General features: G+C 37.1%; 1 protein-coding gene across 1 annotated transcript in view; it reads left to right on the top strand.

Moving 5' to 3' along the window:
• Nucleotides 1-19,777, top strand: part of FBN2 (fibrillin 2) — a 393,529-nt gene that overhangs the window by 321,540 nt on the left and 52,212 nt on the right. The window contains exons 37-45 of the mRNA XM_006870689.1: nt 4,014-4,175; nt 4,914-4,982; nt 5,625-5,750; nt 7,436-7,561; nt 8,634-8,786; nt 14,696-14,764; nt 15,629-15,754; nt 15,925-16,050; nt 16,756-16,881. Of these exons, the coding sequence (XP_006870751.1) occupies nt 4,014-4,175; nt 4,914-4,982; nt 5,625-5,750; nt 7,436-7,561; nt 8,634-8,786; nt 14,696-14,764; nt 15,629-15,754; nt 15,925-16,050; nt 16,756-16,881 (1,083 nt within the window). The remainder of the gene's footprint in view (nt 1-4,013; nt 4,176-4,913; nt 4,983-5,624; nt 5,751-7,435; nt 7,562-8,633; nt 8,787-14,695; nt 14,765-15,628; nt 15,755-15,924; nt 16,051-16,755; nt 16,882-19,777) is intronic.

The raw sequence follows: 19,777 nt of genomic DNA, 5'->3' as shown, positions 1-19,777 counted from the left end.
AACAAACAGTGGAATAAGTGATGGTACATTGAGCTTTCAGTTAATGAGATAAAACAAAATGTATATGAACTATTGAATGTAAAGTTGATGATCTGCTCTGTAAACCTTCACCCAATTTACAATAAAAAGTTAAAAGAACAAATAAGATGGAAGGGAAGCATGGAGTCACTGAACCAAAGTGAATGGGTCAGTTTTCAGTCATTTCAGGAGGGTAGCATATGATCAAAATTGAATGGTAATAAAGGAAAAAGTCCAAGCTGCACTGAAGGCAGTAGCAAAACGCAATACTCCAGGAATTGATGGAATACCAGTTGGAATAATTTCAAGACACGAATGCAATACTGGAAGCACTCATTCCTCTAACTCAAGAAATTTGGAAGGCAGCTACATGACAAGTCATCTGAAAGAGATCCACATTGGTACCCATACATCAAAAAACAGTGATCCAAGAGAATACAGAAATTATCAAATAGTATCAATATCACACACAAGTATAATACAAGTATAATTTTGCTGAAGACAAAAATCATTTGTGTCTCTACATTGTCAGAAATGCAAGCCAGATTCAGAAAAGGATGTTCATTGCTGATATCAGATGGATCTTGGCTGAAAGCAGATAATACCAGAAAGATGTTTCTTTGTGTGTCACTGACTTTGCAAAGGCATTCAAGGTAGAATTGACAGACTTCGTTATTTCAGGCATACCTCATTTTATTATGCTTTACTTTATTGCACCTCATAGATACTGTATATTTTTACAAATTGAAGGTTTGTGAAAATCTTGCATCAAACAAGTCAGTCAGCATCATTTTTCCAGCATGTGCTGACTTCATATTTTTGCAGCGCATTTTGGCAAGTCTCACAATATTTCAAACTCTGTGATAACATTACTGTGCAATGAATAGAATATAGGATAGTATAAAAATAACGTTTATATGCATTTGTTATTGTTAAGTGCTGTTGAGTCGGCTGTGACCCAAAGCTACCCTGTACTGGACACCCAAAAATACATGTGATTCACTTTATTGCAGTATTTGCTTTATGTTAGTGGTCTGGACCCAAACCAGCAATGTCTCTAAGGTATGCTTGTATATTGAAGATTTGTTGATACGGAGTCACAAATGACTTCAAGGTTTAGGGTTTGAGAAGCTAACAATGAAACTGGAGTTTCCTTTTATTGAAAATGCAAACAACTGCCAGAGGAATGGCTATGTATGTAAGTAGCAAGAGTTTCAGTTTAGATATGTTAACTTTTACATAACTTTTTGGCATCTCAGAGAAGAAATCCAATAGCCAGGAAACACAAGGGAGAAGTCAAAGGAGAGGTCAGAGATGGAACCATAAAATTTGAGAGTTTTCATCAAAAAGATAGTATTTAAATCCATGGACTAAGTGAGATTATCTAGGCCAGGGCTGAGGAACCTTTTTTCTGCCAAAATTTGTAACATTATTCATGGACCATACAAAATTATTCACTTAAAAACCAGCTTGCTGTATTTGATCAAACATTTAATTAACGCACACCTAGTGTGATGGCCTGTGCTTTATTGACTACACAAAGGCCTTCGATTGCGTGGGTCATGACAAGCTATGGACAACACTGTGAATTTTGAGTATTCCGGAACACTTAATTGTGATCATGAGGAATCTGTACCTTGACAAAGAGGCAGTTGTTTGAACAGAACATGGGAACACTGAATGTTTTAAAATTAAAAAAGGTGTGCGACAAGGTTGTATTCTTTCACCATACTTATTCAACCTGTATGCTGAGGAAATCATCCGAGAAGCTGTGTTCTATGAAGAAAAATGTGGCATCAGGATTGGAGGAAGACTCATGAACAACCTGCGATAATGCAGATACAACCTTGCTTGCTGAAAGTGAAGAGAACTTAAAATATTTACTGATGAAGATCAAAGAGTACAGCCTTCAGGATGGATTACATCTCAGTGTCAAGAGAAAAAAAAAAAATCCTCACCACTGAACCAATAAACAACATTCTTATCAATGGAGAAAAGATTGAAGTTGTCAAGGACTTCATTCTTCTTGGATCAACTATCAACACTCATGGAAGCAGCAATCAAGAAATCAAGTGACGTATTGCATTAGGAAAATCTGCTGCACAAGACCTTTTTAAAGTGTTGAAGAACAAAGATGTCAGCTTGAGGACTAAGTTTGTGCCTGACCTAAGCCATGGTATTTTCAGTAACCTCATATGCATGCGAAAGCTGGACAGTGAATAAGAATGACCCTAGAAGAATTGATGCTTTTGAGTTATGGTGTTGGAGGAGAATATTGAAAGTGTCATGCACTGCCAAAAGAACCAACAGATCCGTGTTGGAAGAAATGCAGCCCGAGTGCTCCTTGGAGGCCAAGATGGCCAAACTTCATCTCTCATACTTGGGCCATATTGACAGGTGGGACCAGTCGCTGGAGAAAGATATCATGTTTGCTAAGGTGGAGCATCAGAGAAAAAGATGAAGACCCCAATGAGATGGATCGGCCAAGTGGCAGCATCGATGAGACTCAAGTTTGGCGACAGTGGTGAGGTTTACCCAGGATCGGGCAGTGTCCCATTCTGTTGTGCATAAGGTTGCTATGGGTCGGTACTGACTTGATGGCACCTAACAACTACAACAACAGTGTGATGGCTCGTAGTCCTGGTGTGGCACTGTAGGATAAGCACTGGACCACAAACTGGTTCAAACCCACCAGCTGCTCCTCGGAAACCCTACTATATAAGGATCTCTGTGAGTTGCAGACGACTCGACACCACTTACAGCAACAACAATATGATGGCTGGAACTGCAAGTTGCTTTAAGCAGAGCCAGACCAAATGAGTTTGTGGGCCTTATACGGCCCTGACGCTTCCTACCCCTAATCTAGACAATAATTGTAGATTGTTGTTGATTACTATTCACTGCTGTCCAAATCATGACAACTACACATGTACAGAAGGAGCTCTGGTAGCGTAGTGGTTACGAATCGGGCTGCTAACCTCAAGGTTGGCAGTTCGAAACTACCAACTGTTCTGCGGGAGAAAGAGGAGGCTTTCTGCTCCCATAAAGATTTACAGCCTCAGAAACCCTGTGCAGGGTCATTATGATTAGGAACCGACTCCACGGTTCTTGACAACAACAACACATGTACAGAGTAGATCTGCTCCATAAGGTTTTCAACATTGTGAGCACTTGGAAGCAGATTGCCACGCCTGTCTTCTGAAGATGACTTGGTGGTTGTTGTTGGTGCTGCCCAGTCAGTTCTCAATCCCAGAAACCTTTTCTAGAGTTCCCAAGGAGTGGCTGGTAGGTTTGACTCGCCGACCCTGTGGTTCAAACTGAGCTTGCGGTCCAGTGCATTACCTTGTAGCACCACTCCAGGAATCTGAGGATGCCTTGAGGTGGGTTTAAACTTGGAACCTTTGTAGCAGTCAAGCACTTAATCACTGGCACCACCCAGGGACTCCAGAGATTGCCGAGATTCATTGAACTCTTCAATATCCTCTCTAAAGTTGTTTTTAAATGGTCTTCCCCAAATCCTATAAAGATCATTGCGCAAATTAAAACTAAACCATGAGAGAATGGAGATGATGGAGAGGAGATGATGCTATCACTATTTCTTTGATAGGATTCCATTTCAGCCTAGCTTTAAATACACTTATCCTGGATCTTATCTCATGGTCACAAACTCATAGTATAGAAACTATACCAAAAGTTCTTATTGTCACATGATTGAAGGTCCAGAATGTCCCCAGTAAGTCATCTCTTACCATCTTGTTTAGTCCAAAAATACACGGAAATAAAATTTGTATGGATGTGTACATTTTTAAAGGTATGTCTGTCTTCATTTATTTACTTTGTACAACATAATTTTGAAAAAGTTTAAAGCAACTGATTGTTTTATACCAAGGATAAAAAGTGAACTTTTCTTAACTAGTGTACAGAATATGAATTTCACTGCTTAAGTGATTTTTCTCTATGCGACTTCAACGTAAAATTCTTGTGTTGCTCTGCAGACAACCGCGTGGGCAACTGTTACCTGAAGTTTGGTCCTCGAGGTGACGGGAGTTTGTCTTGCAACACTGAGATCGGGGTGGGCGTCAGTCGCTCTTCTTGTTGCTGCTCTCTGGGGAAGGCCTGGGGAAATCCCTGTGAGACGTGCCCCCCTGTCAATAGCAGTAAGTATGAAGCTGGGAAAAGGAAGCAAACTCTGGGATGTAAAGACTAGATCTCATTTTATTCTTGTGCTGGAAGGCAGGGAAGTAGTGAAGGCAAAAATGAAATTTGGACCACTTTCAATGATTATGCTGAAGCCAGCCAAGAGTATTTGATATAAAAGGATTTTACATTCCTGGCTTATTTTTTTATGATATGACAAAACAGTTGTTTTGTTTTTTTTTTTTTAACCTCAGTCCAGTATGAATGATAGTACTAAATTCTCTATGGTATCAAAGATGAAGGTTATTCCTGGTTCTTCTCTGACACTGTTTAGTTCAAGTTCATACGTGTGTTGTATTCCTGAAGTCAGTCAGAAGGTCTCAGTATGAAACATCAGTACTTCCTGATGTGGATTCAAACCAAAACCTTTGTACTATAGAGCCCTTTACTTTTTACCTCCTAGCCAAAAAGCTAAGAAGCAAATTGTCGGTGAGGGATTTTTTTTTTTTTTTCTCTAATTGAAAACAAATGGTTTGGGGTATTCAACTGGGTATATAATTTATAAAGAAGTGAGCTTATTTCAAGTAAAATGTAGTAAGTATTACTTTAAATATATGTGAACAGACACTAAGGAAAATGTGAATATACCCCTTAGGTGGGGTGGCATATATTTGGATCCTGACAATAGCTAAGATCTTGTTTCTTGTCCCAGCCATTTAGACATAGTATAAAATCTCTGGTTTTCTGTTCTTTTGTAGCTGAATATTACACCCTATGCCCCGGAGGGGAAGGCTTCAGACCTAACCCCATTACAATCATCTTAGAAGGTGAGCTGTCATCCATATTTAAGCAAGGTAAAGGGTTTACGTTAGAGAAAAACTGATAGAAAACCTAGTATGGAACAATCCCATGAAGATGATTTAACAAAATTACAAATGGCCAATCAATTGCTGTGATGCTAAACAACAACTTTTATCTGAAGGTAATAATCCATTGCAGTAATCTCATGCCTGATTATTTTGCAGAGAAACATGCTTTAGAATTATCCCTCAAGTTGAGCCATCCCCTACTTGTATATTTCCAATACAAAGTCAATAAAATACACTGTGGAGATGGATAAGAGAGCATCGATAGCTTGATTTTAGATGTGTTAACTTTGAGATAACTATTAGATATCTAAGAAGAGAAATCAAATAGCCATGTGGCAGAAGCATCTAGAATTCAGGGGAGAGGTCAAAGATGGAACCATTAATTTGTGAATTCTCAGCAAAAAGATAGCATTTAAAATCATGGACTAAGTGAGGTGATAGGAAAAATAAATGTAGATGATTGTTGTCAGAAAAAAACCATTGACTGGTTTGCCTGGAGGCCTGTGGGCCTTAAAACATTGCATGTGTTAAAACACTAACAGTAACTCTTCTCTGTCATGATGATGTTTGTTGTAAGTGAGCTCCTCCTCCCTCTTCTAGACATTGATGAATGCCAGGAGTTACCAGGTCTCTGCCAGGGTGGAAACTGCATTAACACTTTTGGGAGCTTCCAGTGTGAGTGTCCGCAAGGGTACTACCTCAGTGAGGAAACGCGCATCTGTGAGGGTAAGGGAAAAATATACCTAATTGTATCAGCACTGTCCCAAACAAAAGGACCAGCCAGGCCTAGAGTAAAGGCCCTGTCCTCAGATTCTATCCAAGGATCTTTTGACATTACCTGGCTTTATTACTGTGTTCTGTTCATACCCATGCTGTTCAATAGTATGATAATGGAGAAATCATTTATAGCTCAATTGCTATAATTTTTTGTTATTTTGCTCTGAGTAAACAGGTTGGTAAAAAATAACTGGGGAAAAAACTGGAGTATTATAAAACCAAACAAATCAAGTATGTTAATTCAAATGTTGCTAAGAATTATATTTTGCATAAGAAAATAAGATTAAATGCAACAATTAAGTCAATATTATAGCAGCTTTTAAAGGTTTGCCTACAAAGTATGAAGAAGTTCCGTGGTTATTTGGACAATTTTTTTGTTTCCACCTCCCTACTTTTCATGTGAATATCATCATTAGAAACATCCCTTTAGGGATTAGACTGGTCTACCCACCAGACTGGGGATTCTTAAGGCAAGGTCCGTTATTTTTATAGCTCTAAGTTCTAGTATACAGATGATTCTCAATATTTATTTAATGAATAAATGAACAAATACTTCTATAATTGAACGTAAACCATATAACACAGTCATTTCTAATATATCATTTCTTTTGGAACATCTTAAGATAAATGGATATAAAAGAAATGAAATTTTATATAGCAGCCCACAGCTATGCTGCTACTAAACTCTAAATAGTTACTAATTTGAAAGGAGGTTACAAAGGTAAAGGAGTTCTGGTGTGGCACTGTAGGAAAAGCATTGGAAGATCAGCAGTTCAAACCCCCAGCCACTCCTCGGAAACCCTATGCAGGGTTTCTATGAGTCACAATTGATTCAACAGCAACACAAAGGTATCAATGGCCACTTTAAAGTTAGCATTAAATTTTAGATTAAAGGACATGAGGAATGATTTAAAAGCATTTTCATATGAGGAATATGACATTTCAATAAAAATGACGACATTTAAATTAAGTTGTATCATTTTGAGAATTTCTTCTCACCGTTTTTATTTTGAAACAATGGGAGTTTTCTCTTTTAAAGACACAGTCTGTGCCATATAGATGAAGGCAGTCTCCTATGTTACAGACATTCAACTCTGGACAGCTCAGCTTGCCCTTTCCTGTTCTGTGAAGTGGCCGTCACTCTGAAACCATTGAACCAACCCGTACTCTGAACACATTCTTCATCATTCACCTTTACTTGCTACATGGGCAGCTTTTAAATCCTTTTCTGACACCAAAGGAAGGCAAAATAAGAACTGTATGCAGCTGTTGCGACTTAGGAATATATCTCATTGGTACCCTGGGTGGTGGTGGTGGTTGTTAAGTGCCGTCGAGTCGGTTCCAACACATAGTGACCCTGTATAGGGTTTCCAAGGAGTGACTGGTGAACTTGAACCCCTGACCTTGTGGTTCAAATCAACTTTACAGTCCACCACATTAACCCACAGCACCACACCAGGACTCCGTACCCTGGGTAGGGGTGGGTATTATTATATAATTGCTTAAAATAGTAAATTTTGTATAAATAGCATGAATATCGATATTCACCTTTAACACCACTTTGTTTCACAATTTAAATGTGATAACCTCATTGAAAAAATGTCTTTATTAATGAATATTCTTGCCTACTGTAGATATTGATGAGTGTTTTGCACATCCTGGTGTATGTGGGCCAGGGACCTGCTACAACACCCTGGGAAATTACACCTGCATTTGCCCACCTGAATACATGCAAGTTAATGGAGGCCACAATTGCATGGGTAAGTGGAGTTCTATGAGATGAATAATGTCTCAGTTGATTTACCACCTAAGGCATGTGGTCTTGGTATTATTATTCAGAAAGTTTGGAAATTCAATACTGATGGTTGATGAGGAATTTCAGACCAGTGTGTACATCTAGGAGTCCTAATGATGCAGTAGTTAAGAACGCAACTGCTAACCAACCAGTCAGTGGGAGAAAGATGGGGGCAGTCTACTTCCATAAAGGTTTTGTTGTTAAATTGCTAACCAGTTGGTTCCAACTCGTAACAACCCCGTATAGGGCTTCTGAGGAGATGGTGGGGTCAGTCTGCCGAACTTGTATTTAGCACTCCAGTGTTATTCTATAGCACCACACCAGGACCCCTCCATATACATTACAGTCTGGGAAACCCTTCAGGGCAGTTTAACTCTGTGGTGATGTGGGATAGGCACTTGACCTCAAGGTCGGTTTGAACCACAAGGTCAGTGGTACAGGCTTACCAACAGCTCCTTTGAGACGACACTATACAGGGTTGCTGAGTGGCAACTGACTTATAACGGCACTTAACAACAACAAATAGGGTCATTATGAGTCTGAGCTGACTCAACAGCAGTGGGATTTGTAAACCTCTGGGTCTGTATCATGTTTTTATGAGTTGGAGCAAGCTCCACAACACATCACCACTGTACACTTAAAGCATTTCAAAAAGCACAAGTCTAAAGTGGAATAGTTAATCAGCGACTGCAGTGGTATTTCTTAATTTTTTTTCCCCGTTTATATAAAGTTATATCATTATTACAAATGAGAATACTTTCATTTTAATGCTTAATACTTCTTAAAGTAAGTAAATGCCGTTGAGTAGAGAAACGTATATAAGTTTTGTTTTCCAAGAAAATTAAATAATATTTCTTGTCTAAAAACAGAAGAGATGTTAATCTACAAATGAGTTAGGTTTAACTATGATACTTCCAAATGATTCGCACATTTTTTAGGATGATGTTAATTACCAAGTTTGGTGTCTACAGATGTGGGGTTAATTATTAGCTGTGCACTTAGGTGACTGGTTAGCTTATTTGTCTTTGTACACATAGACATGAGAAAAAGCTTTTGCTACAGAAGCTATAATGGAACCACTTGTGAGAATGAATTGCCTTTTAATGTGACGAAGAGAATGTGCTGCTGTACATATAATGTGGGCAAAGCCTGGAACAAACCTTGTGAACCATGTCCAACACCAGGAACAGGTAAGCACACAGCTCATACAGCGATACAAATAAACATAGATTATATGTGTATGTGATAGTATATATAGAAATATATGTGTGTATATTGATATGTATACATATATATGAAGTCCTGGTGTGGCACTGTGGGTTAATATGCAGAATTGCAAAATCAGTTTGAACCGTAAGACCAGTGGTTCAAGTTCACTAGTTGATCCTGGGAAACCCTATACAGTGTCACTATGGATCTGAACCAACTCAACAGCACATAATGACAGTAGTATGTATATATATACACACACACACACACAAAAGTTCATGGAAAAATAGAATTAAAAGATATTGGAATTTGTCCATGCATTTTTGGAAGCCCCTTGTATATATATCACTGTATAGTATAATAGCAATATAGTAAAAGTAAGTATGTGCTAAAACCAGAGAGGCCTAATTCTAAGAACATCCAGGATCAGCATTGTGGCTCAGTTTCTCAATTAGCTCTCTTTGAGGTTCAGACATTAATCTTGAGACATCTGGTTGTGATCATAGGCTCAAAGAGTTGTAGTTTACAGTATTGGTCTATTTAAACTCCTTATCTAAATTATGTTGGCCAATTATTCATTGAATCGTAGAAAAAATATTTGTTGAGCAGTTACTACGTGCCAGGCACTCAGCAAGACTTGGACTACCACACACTTTGATAAAAATGCGTGGTAATCAGAAGGCCATGAACTTAAGAATTGAAAGACTTGGAATCAATTAGTCCAGTAGACTAATGGAACATAAGAACACCAGTCTCCACAACTCTGAGACCAGAACTGGATGCTGTCCACTACCAACTGCTTTGATAGGGATCACATTAGAGGGTCCTGGATAGAATGACAGCAATGTAAAACAAAACTAAAAATTAGTTAAAAAATAATAATAATGAAAGACTGGGTTTAGTGGTCAGAAAGAGACAAGGAACCTGAGACTATATGGCCTTCAAACATACTCAGGTCTGGAAGGGAATTCACCCTCGTGGCCCACTTTTCAACCAAGCAGTACATCAAGTGTGATTACCATGGAATGGTTAATCATTCAAAATCAAAACAGCAACATTTTCCTAAGGACAAAGTGGAGGAGGGATGGAAATGTGGGTGGAATACAAATAGGAAACTGGGAGGAAGCAGGATAATTGTTGCCTGGAAGGGAATGTAATCACTGAGATGAAACGTATATGATTTGTTGAATGTAAAGCTGATGATCTTGTCTGTAAACCATCATGCAATGCACAATAAAAAGTAAAAAAAAAAAAAAAAAACACATCAATTTCAGTATGTTTTAGTTCAACCTTGAAAAATACACCTCTGCATCTCCCCCCCAAAAAAGTGCCCTTGATCAAACTGTACATAAAAGCAATATATATTAGAGGACTTTCAATAATTCATAGAAACAATAGCATTAAAAGATAATAGAATTTTCCCATGAACTTTTTTAAGCCCCGTCATATGTCAAAGGGAGTTCTTTATGAATCCATCCCTTCATGCTCTTCAGAACTTTCTAGATAGAAATTGTCTAGATAAAGAATTTGTCTTTATATGGTCATATTTTTCTCACCAACAGAGATTCTTTTGAAAGACAGTACAAATGAGAACAAAATTGTTAACTATATAACTATGTAATTGTATAACTATATTTGTTAGCCCTCAGGTTCTTTAATGACCTAAAAACAGGCTTTTTTTTTACTAGCTGTAGATGCTAAAAGATGAAACATCATTGTTGTTAACTGCTGTTTATTGGGTTTGGACTCATAGTGACCCTGTATAGGGTTTCCAAGGAGCAGCTGGAACCACCACCTTGCAGTTCAAATTGACCTTGTGGTCCAGTGCTTATCTTACAGCACCACACCAAGACCATTAGATGAACCATTAAGATGCTTAAAAGCTGAGTTTATATATTATAAAAATATTTAGGGCACATGTACTTAAATGTTTATTTAATGTGATATTTAGATGAAGTTAAGGACAGTGATGATGAACACTTGGGGCCTTTCTCAATGGTTCAATAGTCAGATGGATGTCATTAACTCTATATGCCCCAGTTAAGCTCCTTAAAATTAAAAATAATTTCATGATTCTCTAACTTTAAAACTGTGTAAGTCAGCAATTGACAATCAGTGGGTTGGTAGATTAAATATAAAAATTATTTTTGAGAGGAAGGTGTGGAGGGTTTTGGGTTGAAACACAGATCTGGATTTAAATAGAAGCTCTGCTCCATGGTTTATTGTGTGACTCTAGGTGACTAAGGACCTCTGGTAGCATAGTGGTTACATATCGGGCTGCAAACCTTAAGGTCAGCAGTTCGAAATTACCAGCTATTCCGCTGGAGAAAGATGAGGCTTTCTGCTCCTGTAAAGATTTATAGCCTCGGAAACCCTGTACAGGGTTGCTATGAGTCGGTTCCAACTCCATGGCACATAACGAACCCTAACATAGGTTACTATCCTTTCTGAAAAACTCACTCACAAAATAGCCTTAATAATAAATCACAACTGATTAATTCATCTGGATTCCAGGTATGACACTGTAGGACAAGCTCTGAACTGTGAGCCAAAAAGTCAGTGATTCAGACACACCAGCTGTTCTTCAGAAATCCTGTACGTGGTCACTATGAGTTAGAATTGACTCGACAGCACTTACCGACAACAAGAATTCATTTGGTTGTATTGATTAAATGAGATGATAGAAGTCAATTATAATGTGCACACTGCCTAACAGGGTAGCATCAAGTTGCTTTGACTCATAGCAGCTCTACAGACAACAGAAGGGAACACTGCCTAGTGTGGGATTGTATGTTTGAGTCCCTTGTCACTGTCAGTATAGGTGATTAGAAACCATTGGTGTGGGGGCTGGATAGTAGTGAGGAGAATGAGGGTCAGGGTTAAGACTATGGCTAGGTCTTGGCTAGGTCTAGACTTTCATTTATTCTTAGGATTATGGTGAAGACTATAGTTAGTGTTAGAGGTAACGTTTAGGCTAGGGCTAGGGGTAAGGTGTGGTCTAATTTTGAGGGTTACAGTTAGGTTTATTTGTTTTTTTCTTTAAATCTATTTGATTTTGTCTTCATTTGGAAGATCTGTAACTGGATGATTCTCTCTTTGCTTTTTTGTTGGTGGTGTTGTCATTACCATCTCTCTCTCTGGCTCTCTCTTTACTTCATGTATTTCTATATCTGGGTTGATTCTAGGTGATGTCTTCATGCATGTCAGTCTCAGGTGTTCTCTGTTGTTGATTCTCTCTGTCCACATAACTCCCTTAGTGTTTTTTGTGAGATTGCTCTGTTTTTTACAAATTCTCCCAATTTCTGTGTGTCTGTAAATGACCTAATTTCACCATCATATTTGATGGACAGGTTTTCTGGATCTATGGTTCTTAGTTGGCAATTTGTTTCTTTCGGGGTTTCATATATATGTCTATCTGTTGTCTTCCTGCCTGCCTGGTCTCTGAGAAATCAGAGATTAGTCTTATTAGTTCTCTTTGTAAGTAATTTTTCTCTTTTTCCTGAGCTGCTTTCAGGATTCTATGGTTTTGAGAAGTGTAATTTTAATACATCTTGCTGTTTTTATTTTGGGGGTCTCTCCTGCTTGAAATTCATTCTGCTTCTTGAATGACTATCTTCTCATCTTTCATTGCTGTTAAGGACGTTTTCTTCCAACAAGTCTTAGACAGTGTTCTATGGGTTTGTTGTGTGTGTGTGTGTGTGTGTGTGTGTGTTTGAGGGGTAGGGTTTGTCTCTTCCTGTTATGGCATTCCTCACAATTAAGGTATATCTTTTGATAGTGTCCCATATAAATGTAGCCTTTCTTCAGATTTTATTTATTTATTTTTTTGGTGGGGGGAGCTTATTTCTGATTGTTTCTTTTTGTTGTTGTTAAGAGCTATATAGATTCAGTTCTCACCCATAGCAACCCTGCATAGGGTTTCCAAGGAGCAGCTAGAGAGTCTGAACTACTGACCGACCTTTCAGACAAGTACTTTTCCTTCAAGCTCAGTAATTCGGCTCCCCCTACTGATTCAATTTTATTTCTTTGCCCTCTCCATGTATTATCTATTTCTGAAGCGTTAGTATTAATCTTCTGGCTTTCTAATCACTTATTTTGTATGATTCCCATTTTTAAAATTAATTTGTCAATTTGTTTCCTGATATTTTTCAGAGTTTTATCTATGGTTTCTTTTATTTAATCTGGAACTTTTTTGTTGTTGTTTTTTGTTTTTATCTTTCTTTCAATCCATTGAAGTTGCCTAATTAGCATTCTTTTAAATTCCTTATCAGGTAGTTTTGATACCATTCCTGGTGTATTTTGGTGATGTGTTTGAGGCACTCTGTCTGGTTTCTTTATGTAAATTGAAATTGATTGTTTTCTCTAAGGTTTTGTGGTATTGTATTTATGTTTAGTCGATGGCTTGTGTATTGCTGTGTTCTCAGGCACTCACCCACCTGTCTCCTTGTGGATGTGGCAGAGACTGGAAGTGTGAATGCAGTTGTTAGTTCTCTGTTCGCTGTTTGTGTAGCATAGTTCAGGGTGAGTTCACTCACCTCCCAGGAGCAGGGAAGCAATACCCAGCACCTGACCTCAGGCAAAGCAAAGGCTGTGCAAGAGGAGGTGCCACTGGCTTCTGAGTTGGTAAGGATAGGGACTGTTAGTATCCCCGTCTACTAGGAGAGAATGGGAAAGGAACAAGGGAGAACTGACTACCTAGCTGCCACCCTTCATCTGCATCCTGTGTCCATGGGCTGCTGTATCAACAGTTGGTCACAGAAACTTAAGATAGCCACACTGTTCCACACCAGCCCAGAGAACACATGTTTTCCTTCTGTCTCACTAGTCCTGTTCAGCTTCCTCTTCCAGTCTTCACTCAAACCAATCTCTGTCCTATCCTCTGATGTTTGGGGTCTCAGAATCACCATCTGTATCTCTTTTACTCATCTCCCATGTATTTGTTGCAGAAGCTCAGCTTATTGTATTTGCTTACTCCATCATCTTACCCAGACCTTACAAATACTTCTTCAGTACCTACTATTATCTGTTCTGGATGCTCGGTGTGTTTTGATAAATAAAATATACAAAAATCCCTGTCTTCATAAGCACTTTGAGCATAATACTCTGTCCTGTGTTCACAAGTTTTTCTCATGTGTAACAATTAACATCCAAAGCTACCATTTTATTTCTTGCAAATCAGAATTCTTTCAAATTTCCATTGGTTTGGTTAAAGTTAGGTTTAGGTAGTAGTAACTCTTAACAGTTTCTCTTTTACTCTATGATGAAATGCTTTGCTGTTGTTATTGTTAAGTGTCATCGAGGCGGTTCTGACCCACTGTAACCCTGTATAGAGTTTCCGAGGAGCAGCTGGTAAGCTTGAACCACCAACCTTGCAGATCAAGCTGACTTTGCAATCCAGTGCATTAACTCACAACAAAATGTTTAGGATGCCTCAACTGTCACATTTTCATGATCAAATTTTATAATTAAGACAGACGAAACTCACCTCTCATTCACTATTCATTGTTAAAGTGCTTTGCACTATGAGATTGTTTTTACATGCATATGCCTTTGTACAATCCATAAAATTAATTTTTACTGTAGCCTGTCTTTTCATTTAAGTTTGGCATACCATAAAACATTTTAATGTCTAAGTAGATATTTTTGACTCTTGTAATGGATTACTTACCTTCTAATGTCAACATTAAAAATAACAATAATAATAATAAATGCCTAGTTAGCCCCTCTTTACAGAAGCTAGCACCATTATTGAATAAATAGAATAAAAATTTAAATATCGGGTTGTGACTAATATAAAAATCTTCTTTATCAGCAAAAGTACCACTCTATAAAATTCCATTTGAAGAGTTTGAGAATTTTAAAATGCATTTGCCTTTTTTATATTTTTAAGCTGACTTTAAAACCATATGTGGAAATATTCCTGGATTCACCTTTGATATTCATACAGGAAAAGCTGTTGGTGAGTTTTTGCAGATTATGTCTGTTTTAGTGTCTATACATAGCATTTTGTAAAAATCTATTCAGTGTTTCAAAAATGCAAGTGTACTACAAAAAAATACTTGTCTGAAAGAGAACTAAGACACTTAAGATTCTAACTAAGTATTGGTTATACTTGATATTATTGGTAGTATTCCATTAGCTTAACCTGTGGATTGAATTATAATAATTACATGACAATGTTAAGATTTTATACATACAAGCTAAAACTTTAATATTCTTTTTCATACATAGTCTATTATTAAAAAGTCACTTGATTAGCCTTTAGTTGCTATTCTCATACATATGTTTTTAAGTTTTTGGTGTCTTTTCACAGTGCCCCTTTTTTACTGGCCTAATTATGAACATTCAGAATTATCATTTTTATAAATTCTTTCTGAATGTACATTTTATTGTTCACGCTACTTGTTTCTTCCTTAAAGAATCAGTAAACAATATAATTTTTAAGTCTTCAATTATCAGTGCAAACATAATAAAATACAGAACATTAAGAAAGCTCGCTTTCATTGTCAGATGAATAGTGATAATATGGTAGTCTTGGCAAGTAACTTCAAGAAGTGGTTTATTCCTAGGAAGTTCATTTGCTACACTGACACTTACGTAATTTGATATAGTTTATTGGCCACTTAAATTTTTCTGTCACTCTAGATAGGAATGAACCTATGGTTTCTGCTTCCATAAACAACAGAATCATTTATACCAGCTTATAGGTGTATTTTTTGCGGCACGGAATGTGTCTTCTCAGTCACAGAATTAATTCTCAAAGTTATATGGTAAATACATTAAGCAAAACCACATATATCTGATCAAATCTGTTCAATTTCAGACATTGATGAATGTAAAGAGATCCCAGGCATTTGTGCAAATGGTGTGTGCATTAACCAGATTGGCAGCTTCCGCTGTGAATGTCCTACAGGATTCAGTTACAATGACTTGCTCTTAGTATGTGAAGGTAATCTGAATCAACTGTGTCCCTGATCCTAAAAAGCTGGGCATACATACATTGGTTAAAGACTGTTTGGGATGTTTACTATTTAGGAGTTGGTCATCAAAGTGGGTAAGCTAATGTAATCCTAATGCAATACTGAACAACTTTCAAGAATGTAACTGCTGCTTTTTCAGACATTGATGAGTGCAGCAATGGTGATAATCTCTGCCAGCGAAACGCAGACTGCATCAACAGTCCCGGCAGTTACCGTTGTGAATGTGCTGCAGGGTTCAAGCTTTCACCCAACGGGGCCTGTGTAGGTAAGAAATGAACCAACTCATTCAGATTTCCTATGTGTCTATGAAAATGTTGTGTTATATATATTTTATCACAATTGAAAAAAAAAAAAGACATGCCTTTGCCTTGCTATATGTATAGGGTCTCGATGAGTCGGTACTGACTTGATGGCACCTAACAACAATAACATGCTTTGCTGAGACCTTGTGTGGCCCTGTAGGATAAGTACTGGACTGCTAACCACAAGGTTGGCATTTCAGACCCACCAAACGCTCCTTGGAAACTCTATACAGAATCACTATGAGTCAACCAACTTGACGGCACAAAACAACATGCTTTGCTATCAGAAATCATTTTCAGACTATAATTTGAAAAAGTATTGTAACTAAATGTATCTAGTCATATTGAACCTATTTCAACACATTCTTTAGATAATTATATTTTTAAAAAAGGAGGTCTCTCAAATGGATTTTCTTTAGATGGGACTTAAAATATTGTCCTTGAGATAGCAATCAAAACATAAAAATTTCATGATTACAAAAAAAAGGAGAGAGAGATTTAGATGCTTTAAAGCCTTGCTTATTTTGATCCAGCTGTTGTTATGGTTCATTTTTGGTCTGTCTTTAATAATTAATAGCAGATTATAGAAACATGTCTGTGAAAAATTAAAGAATCTTAATAAAAAACAGCTATGTGTAACATGTGTTTTATTTTTTTTGTTGTTTTAGATCGCAACGAATGTTTAGAAATTCCTAATGTTTGCAGTCATGGCTTGTGTGTTGATTTGCAAGGAAGTTACCAGTGTATCTGCCACAATGGGTTTAAGGCTTCCCAGGACCAGACCATGTGCATGGGTAAGGACATTCGATTCTAGGGACTGAAACGGAGCTGAGACTCTAGAATAATATTCATTCCATCTCTGTCTGAGACAATTCTGCAAGAATTTCGCTATGTTAAACTGTCGAAGGTGTTATTCAATGCAAAATGTGATCACAGGAACATACCACATTGTGGTCTTCAGTTCAGGGTTTCCCAAATTTTTTGCCCCAAATGACTTTGACATGTTTGACATGCACTCTGGGACACTTGGGGTTCTGTAGTGCCAGCTGCCCAGTACCCTTTTAGGTCCCCATTTAAAACAGTATTTGGGCTTACAAGTTAGTAGTAAGAATAATAGTACTGAAATGGATGCCTATATGTTGTTTACACAAATCATTGAATACATAGAATTTTCCTATAGCTTTAATGTTTTATCTCTTAAAAATAATTAGAAGGAAATATGTCAAAACTGATTGAAAATGCACAGTAATGTAACAGTTTAAACCAAATAAAACCCACTGCAATGAAAGCAATAATAAGCCAGTAACCAGTTTCATCAAGTTGATTCTGACTCTTGTCCATACTATGTGTGTCACAGTAGAATTGCATTCCATAGGTTTTCAGTGGAGTGTTGATGTTGTTGTGCCATTGAGTCAGTTCACAAATTTGCAACAGGTTCTCAAGAGCAGCTGGTGCTCAGTTAATGCTTGATGAGCTATTGATTAATAAGATTTGGAAGGAGATGGACTTGGGGCTGGGACCAAGCATAACTCATTAAATCTGATGTCAACAATGAGCTCTGCCTCTGCTAAGGGACTTCTCTGTGCATTACACATGAAGGGTGAAAATTGAATTGAACACTTGGCTGTTTGTAATTCCACACTTCGATTAACAGTTGAAATGTGGAATGTACAAAGTATGAATCTAGAAAAATTGGAAGTTGAAAAATGAAATGTAATGAAGTTAAGATTGATATTCTAGACATTTGTGAACTGAAATGCACTGGTATTGGCCAGATTGAATCTAAAAGTCCTGTGGGTTACTATAATGGGAACAGCACATTCAAGAGGAATGGTATTGCATTCATCAAAAAGAACTTAATCAAGATCTGTCTTGAAGTACAATGCTGTCTGATATAGGCAGGATAATACCCATCCTGACGTGGTGCTATAGGATTAGCACTAGATTGAGAACCCCACGAAGTTTGCAGTTCAAACCTTTCTGCTGCTCCTTGGAAACCTATTACAGGGTTGCTATGAATCAGAACCAACTTGATAGCACTTAACAACAACAAGAAAGACAAGTTAACACCACTATTATTCAGATTTACTCACCAAACATTAAAGTCAATGATGATGACATTGAAGAATTCTACCAACTTCTTTAGTCTGAAATCATCAAACATGTAATCAAGATGCATTGATAATTATTGGTGATTAGAATGTGAAAATTGGAAGCAAAGAGGAATGATCAGTATTTGGAAAATATGTCCTTGGTGATAGAAATGATGCTGGAAATGCATGATAGAATTTTGCAAGACCAATGACTTCTTCATTGCAAATATCTTTTTAAAACATAAAAGTCTTAAAATAACTTTTTAAAACATAAAAGGTTTATACACATGGACTTCAACAGTTGAAATACACAGAAATCAAATTGACTACATCTGTGGGAAGAGATGGTGGAGAAGCTCAATATCATCAGCCAAAACAAGGTCACGGGCAGACTGGAACATACCATCAAATGAGCTCATATGCAAGTTTAGTCTGAAGCTGAAGAAAATTAAAACAAGTCCATGAGAGCCAAAATATGAAATTGAATAGATCCTATCTGAATTTAGAAACCGTCTCTGGAACAGATTTGATGCATTAGATACTAATGACCAAAGACCAGAAAAGTTGTGGGATGACATCAAGAAAGGAAGAAAACAAAAGGTCATTAAAAAGACAGAAAATACTAAAATTGGATGTCAGAAGAGACTCTGAAACTTGCTTTTGAGTGTAGAGATGCTAAAATGAATGGAAGAAATTAAGTAAAAGAGCTGAACAGAAACATTCAAAGGACAGCTCTAAAAGACAAAGTCAAGTACTGTACTAAAATGTAACAAGATGGACTGACATAGTGGCAGCAGCAGTGGACTCAAATATAACAAGTGTGAGGATGGCGTAGGACTGGGCAGTGTTTTGTTCTGTTGTGCAAAAGGTTGCTGTGAGTCGGAACCAACTTGACAGTCCCTAACAATGTATAATTACCATGTTCTCCATGTACAACAAGTTAGGACTGAACATCTACTTTTCTTTTGTTGTACACACCGACAGCAACATTATCAAAACATTTTCTTAGAATAAATCTTACAATTTTTTCTTCCTACATATTTCATATTATATATATTTTGACTTAAAAAACAAAACCCCCAAAAAACAAAAAAACACCAGAATAAACATTGCAAACAATAACAACTTTTTTAAACTACCAGTAGTTCCCTACCCACAACACTCAAAAATAAGGATCATTGAGTGGCTAGAATCCTTCAAGCTGTTTTTATTAATAGCATATTCTTCAGTTATGCAGAAATAAAGTATAAAATGTGTGACCACCCATTGGGATCGAGTTGTTACTAATGTGCTAACAGTTGAATTATGTAACTTGTCTTTGTAAGATTTTTTAAATTGTGTTGTTCATTACTTCTGACTAGTTGGTTTATGAGGTAAATCTCCAGCAATACCTTTTTAAATCTTCTTAAGAGTATTTCACAGATGTTCATTTATTTTTATTCTTTCTACTTGCCCAGTTCACATTTTATTATTAGAAAGCAGAACAAACACTGATGAAAATGATGGAAATATTTTCTGTGTTGAAAATTGGTAATATGTTAGGTTTAACAGAAACCAACTCGCTACAGCAAATGCCTTTTGACTGATCCCCTAACTT

Source organism: Chrysochloris asiatica, unplaced genomic scaffold (assembly GCF_000296735.1).
Source record: "Chrysochloris asiatica unplaced genomic scaffold, ChrAsi1.0 scaffold00147, whole genome shotgun sequence".
Classification (NCBI taxonomy): domain Eukaryota; kingdom Metazoa; phylum Chordata; class Mammalia; order Afrosoricida; family Chrysochloridae; genus Chrysochloris; species Chrysochloris asiatica.
Note: the sequence above shows the minus strand (reverse complement) of the source record. Positions and strands in the feature narration are given on the sequence as shown.